General features: G+C 34.9%; 1 protein-coding gene across 3 annotated transcripts; it reads left to right on the top strand.

The window, feature by feature from the left end:
* The first annotated feature begins 1,669 nt into the window (after positions 1-1,669).
* LOC114323884 (dehydrogenase/reductase SDR family member FEY) lies at positions 1,670-4,836 on the top strand. Of its 3 annotated transcripts, XM_082907788.1 has the most exons (3): positions 1,703-1,780; positions 2,667-2,759; positions 3,466-4,836. In XM_082907788.1, exon 3 carries the CDS (start codon positions 3,550-3,552, stop codon positions 4,645-4,647), a length of 1,098 nt encoding a protein of 365 aa, XP_082763914.1. In that variant the 5' UTR covers positions 1,703-1,780; positions 2,667-2,759; positions 3,466-3,549; the 3' UTR covers positions 4,648-4,836. The 3 variants fall into 3 exon arrangements, with proteins under 3 accessions (XP_082763913.1, XP_082763914.1, XP_082763915.1); XM_082907787.1 differs by lacking the exon at positions 2,667-2,759 and having other exon boundaries at positions 1,670-1,780; XM_082907789.1 differs by lacking the exons at positions 1,703-1,780; positions 2,667-2,759 and adding an exon at positions 3,094-3,367.
* Positions 4,837-6,140: the final 1,304 nt, after the last annotated feature.

Raw genomic sequence — 6,140 nt, 5'->3', positions numbered from 1 at the left:
TTGGACAAGACAAGATGATGTTTCGCTCAAAAAATCACATATACAATACTCTTTTTTCTTAATTTTTTTAAAATTTCTTATAATAGAAAATCATGGTCATAGAAAGTCCAAATAAAGGAAGCAATCATAAATTAACTTGAATTCCATAACCAAACATGAGTTTATTACTTGATTTCACATATAATCTGTATATATATTCATTGAATTAGTAAAACAGTTCAGTAATATATATATATATATATATTTATACAAGCAGTTAATCATAAATCAACCCCAAATGGGTAAAACAAATTAAATAATTCAAAACAATGGGCATGCTGTGCTTCATGGAGATCAAACAATGATAAAGCAACAATTTTATTATTATTTATATACGCAGTAGAGTCTTGTGATACGAATTAAATAATTTTTGTTTCTTTGAGACCTGATATCACAGTTCACAAACAGAGTCTTATGTTACGATCATCAAGATAAAGCTAGGATTTTATCAAATAGTGAACATGTTGGTATAACAAAGATAATGATGGAATAGAAATATGAATAAGATCAAACAAGATTTGGCCTCCGTAAAATTAATAATGCTAAACAACATAACAGAAGGAGGTTCTGATACCAATTGTGAGAATTAAATTATTTTAATTCGGAAAAAAGAATATTTCCTGCCATGATATTTAAGCCTTTGAATCTTGTTATTAAATGGCCAAATCTTGAATATATAAACAAAACACACTCACAGACACTTTCACAGAACCACATGGAAAAAATAGAAGGAATAGAGTTTTAAGCCTATTCTATTCACAAAACAACATCTATGTTTGATGGCTATCACAGACAGCTATATAGATAGGTTTGGACTCATATCTAAGTGTAACTCCTAATAACTTCTCACCATTAGAGAAGTTGTAACGTCCCAAGAAATCACCATATGGCATAATGGACATATATTTGTTACCTATTACCTATTACACTGATTAAATATATATAATATAAATAAATAAAACAAACATGTGGCATATGAATCACTTTATAGATAATCTTACAATTACATTAAAAATTACCTCAAAGATCCCGATCTATGAACACAGAGCTGGTTGCGGCGTTGAATTGGTTTTTACCAATGAAATGAATTAAAGCTAATCTATATATATATTAAAACAAAAAAAGAGTTCCTATCCACAAGTCTTGTGGAGTTTCAATATACCACCACACCACTGTGGCACCACTACCATCACTCCTAGGGTGTTCATGGGCATTTTCACTTGCTAATGTAATTATTAGTATATTAATTTAAAAATTGCAACTAAATATAAGAAAACATTTTTTATAAAAAAATATATATTTTCCAATGGTGTGTTTGGTTGAGGGATTTGGGGAGGGATTTGGAAAGGGAAATGAAAAAGGTGTGTGAAACTATGTGAAATATAGGCATGATTTATTCACATTTCACCTACCTTTTCTATTTCCCTTTCCAAATCCCTCTCTAAATTCCCTAACCAAAAACCGCATAAAAGAAGTTTTCTATAAAAAATATTTTCAGAAAAAACTTTTTCCAGCGACTATTTCGCATCGTAACAAACTGAGGGTTAAAAAAAAAAAAAAAAAAAAACATGACAATCAACTCATAAATTGGGCTTTTCAGTTGAAAACAAGGCCTGCTGTCATGGCCCATTATTGTACTTTCAGGTATTAAAAAAAAAAAAGTTGTGTACTCAGTCACTCAAGCAAGCAATCCCCCACTGATGCGAAGAGTTCGAGGAAGATTGTTCATATCCATTTAGAGGTAATTTATACATATACTAGAATTCCCCTGTATATTGTTTATGATTGCGAAAAACCCAAGAAAATTATGATAAACCCATATTGTTTGAGAATTTCTAAATTCTGTTTCACTGTAAGTTTCTTTCTTGTTGCATAAATTTCTGAACTTTAACCCAGATTTACGTCAATGCAAAAAGTTATATTATGTGATGGGAACAGCTTCTCTATTTGGTGCTTATTATTGGGCTCCATTGGGTTGATCCTGTGGAGTATTTTATATTTGTAGAAATTTACGTTGATGGGATATTAATAATTAAGTGGTTTAAGACATTTGATCAATGATTTTTCACACATATTGAACGATTTGGATTATTGTACTTCATAGTGGGTCCACAGTGGCCCAACAGGCCTGAGCCGTGATGGGATTATTCTCAAATTATTTAGGGATATTAATAAGAAATATTGAAAATGGTATCAATAATTTCGAAAGTTTCTGATGAAAGGGTTAGGGCATTTTCGGAGATCAACTAACAAGAAGCTAAATCCATCTTCATTGATGAAATCAGTGATGGTTTGACATGATACATTGTATTTAATAACTTGATTGAACCAAATCAATCTTACAATCTAATTCCCAGTAACGAACTATTTGATTGTGAAAATTTCCCAAAATTCTCTTATTTGTCAGTCCACTGAATAGTTGTATTTTTTATCTTTGATCTTGCTGTGATCTGATCATTGTAATTGAGAGTATTGTGAAGTGGGTACAAGGAATTCACACTGGCTTAGTTTTGAATCCATCGCTGTTTATTATGCAGCTGAAAATGTTTTTTTTTTTTGGAAAAATGATGTGAAATTTTTTTTAGAAAATATGTCTTTCGTAATAAAGTATTTTTTTGTCTATTAAGTGTGGAAGTGGTGGCGTTGGTGGGCCAATACCAGTGATAATGGCGGTGGCGGTGGCGGTGGCGGTGGCAGTGACGGTGGCAGTGGAGGCCTTGGTAAAATTCTAATCTAGAAAATGTTTTTACTTTTGAAAAACACAAAAAAAAACAATTTATGTCAAAACAAAGGAACATTAAATTTGTACTTCATCTATCTCTACCACACCCCTTCCAAAGGGAATTAAACCGGGCTTGCTTTTAGTTTTTTTGTTTTTTTAAATTAGACAAATAATTGTTCACATTTTTTTTTTCTACTACTATTTTATTAATCATGAAAAAAGATTTCACTATTTGTGACTTGCGTGCTGTCCTTGCTTCAAACTTCATTTGAATTGACAAATTTTTAATGATAAAAGAAAATAGTGTTGTAATCATACAAGTTTTAAATTATAAATCTTGTTAGATTCCGAGTTCTTGTTTCATTACCAATCTCTGTCACTCAAATCAACTGATATTACATAGAATGGGAATGAAAAGCCTGGATATGCAATTGATTTTCATACCTTTAGTGGCCCTACTACGCTTTTTTAAAGTTCTCTCTTTTCATCATATATGGTCTACTTTTGTTTTATTCAAGCTTTGGAGTCATTACTGCCTACTAATCTAGAATGTTCAATAAATGAAGTACAAATCTGCCTTTCTATTGATATGGTAGAGATTGTGTGGTGAGATTTGCAATTTTATATGGGCCACTAACATTTCAAGATTTTTTACATAATTAACATTCATATCATTTTTCATGAAAACCATTATTGAATGGCAGATCTTTTGAGAGTGAGCACTGAGCTGTGATCTCCAGAGAGCAAGTCCTTTTGGCATCATTACATCAGCTTAAGCAAGAAATTCAATGGCTTCAAAAGACAAAAAACAAGGATTGAGTTGGATGGAGTGGCTCAAAGGGTGGTCTCATCTGATTTACGAGGTACTTTTTCAGCGGCTTACATCGAGCCATCTGAAAACCCCATTGCCATTGCCTCCCCTCAACGATATTACCTGCATCGTCACCGGTTCCACCAGTGGAATTGGGCTCGAAATAGCCAGACAATTGGCAGAATCTGGGGCACATGTCGTTATGGCAGTAAGAAACCCAACTGCAGCCCATTCTCTAATCCAAAAATGGCGAACCTACAAGCCCAGTAACGCTTCCTTGAATGTCGATGTCATGGAGCTTAATCTTCTGTCTCTGGAATCTGTTGTTAGATTCTCAGAATCCTGGAATTCACTTTCAAAACCCTTAAATATTCTTATCAACAACGCTGGAATCTTCTCCATTGGAGAGCCTCAAAAGTTTTCAAGTAATGGGTACGAAACGCATATGCAAGTGAACCATCTTGGACCAGCATTGCTTTCAGTACTACTCTTGCCATCTCTTAAAAGAGGCGCTCCAAGTCGAATCATCAATGTGAATTCTGTCATGCATTTCATTGGTTATGTTGATACGAATGACATGAATTTCGCTACCAGGAGAAGCGAATTCTCAAGCTTGAAGGGTTACTCGAGTAGTAAGCTAGCACAGGTCAAGTTCAGCAGCATCCTCCAAAAGCACATTCCTGCAGAAGCCGGGATTAGCATAGTTTGTGCAGCCCCTGGAAGTGTTCAAACAAACGTTGCACGTGATCTTCCTAAAATTGTGCAAGTTGCGTATCATATGGTACCATTTTTTCTGTTCAGTCCTGAAGAAGGATCGAGAAGTGCCCTCCTTGCAGCTACTGATCCTGATATTCTAAAGTGCTGCACAAAGTTGAAGGCTGATGAGAGCCCTGTCTGCGCCTATATTTCCTACAATTGTCGTCCAACGAGCCCCTCCAATGAAGCACACAGGACTGGTACTTCTCAGCTAGTTTGGGAGAAGACGCTTGACATGGTTGGCCTTCCTGCTGATGCTGTGGAGATGCTTCTTGAAGGAAAAGAAATAAAATGCCGGTATGGAGCTCAACCAAATTAACTTTTTTTTCCTATGTTACCTCACGTCATTTGACGTAATGATTTTTTCCTGGTAGAATGGACTAGATCCATATGATGCATTTTCTGTTTTTCATGCTTTTGTAATGTTTGTTTTCTGTTTTGTGAGATATTAGAGCAAAACTGTTGTGAATAAATGCTAGAAGACTAAATCGCCTTTGCTTGATTCTAACTTCATGGATTGACTTCCTCATACGTTTTGTGAAACAATGAATTAAACATGACGTTGAATTTTTTAAATTGCAACCCTGTTAGTAATCCATTCATTGTTTTGTTATTTTTTTTAAGAAAGTTTCTATCTCGTGCATATCTTGTGCGTCGTATAGATCAATTGCTAGTAAACACATAGAGAAAAGATCAAACTACATAATCATACACTACCATACGAGAAAAAGAAGAACAATAATATTGACACAGAGCAACTACGGGTAAAATGGTAAAACTAACACCATCTTAACATAAGGTAATTAAGTGGAGGTAATTGTCATTTTAGAAAGTTGAGGGGAGGTATGTACGATTATCGTAAACCTCAGTGGCCGTCAATATCATTTACTTTTTTCTTTTCTCTCTTTTCATTTCTCTTTGTATGCTTTATAACTCTTGTCAATTCATGAGTATAGAATCCTAGGAAAAATATTATCCTGTGTGAGTAAGGGTTAGCCTGTGAAAGTGGAGCATAAGCCAGCTTGTGGGCTAAGGCCAGCATGTTTTTCTTTTTTATGGCAAGCCGAGTCAGGTTGTGAGCCAAAACCTTTAGTTCAAGCCTTGCCCAATGGACTTGGCCTAGACTAGGTTGCTGACTAGGTCAATACTCGGGCCAACGAGCCAGGCTTGCAAACCAATCTACGGCCTTAGCCTAATGGGTCAAGATTTAATTTCTATTTTTATTTATTTTTTATTTTTTTCTATATTTTTTGGGAAAATTGCATTTCAATGGAACAGTGGATAAAGATGGTTCAAATATCCTATGTGTATGGTGCAAATTGATTCCTATGCTTGGTGCAAGTCTTTTCTGTGTGTCAGAGTTGATGATGGTTCAAGTATCCTATGTGCATGGTGCAAATCGATTCATATGCTTGGTGCAAGTTTTTTTTGTAGGTCAGAGTTACATCAAAAAATATTCTCATCTATAGTGCAATTATTTTGTGATTGTTTCATCTATTTGCAATTTGCTCCTTATTTCATAATTTTTGACGGGATCACGAGTTGACTCAATGGGTTGGAATCGCTGGCAGTGTAATGGTCAAGCTGATAGATTGCCAAATGTCCAAGTCGGGCTTCAAACCCAAGGCTCAAGTCGAGGCGTACTCTCATTTAGGATGGGCTAGCCCACTCGGGCTAAGCAGGCCGCGGGCCTTGTGGCCAAATGATAAAGCTTATGTGTGTGACCAATCTTACAAAATCCTATTCATTTTTTTTTTTTTTTACAAATATCCCTGCCCTCTACAATTTGCTCTCACCTTCTCATATCTCTTT

Source organism: Camellia sinensis, chromosome 15 (genome assembly GCF_055761805.1).
Source record: "Camellia sinensis isolate YWXY chromosome 15, ASM5576180v1, whole genome shotgun sequence".
Classification (NCBI taxonomy): Eukaryota; Viridiplantae; Streptophyta; class Magnoliopsida; order Ericales; family Theaceae; genus Camellia; species Camellia sinensis.
The sequence above is the reverse complement of the archived record's forward strand: the minus strand, read 5'-3'. Positions and strand labels throughout refer to the sequence as shown.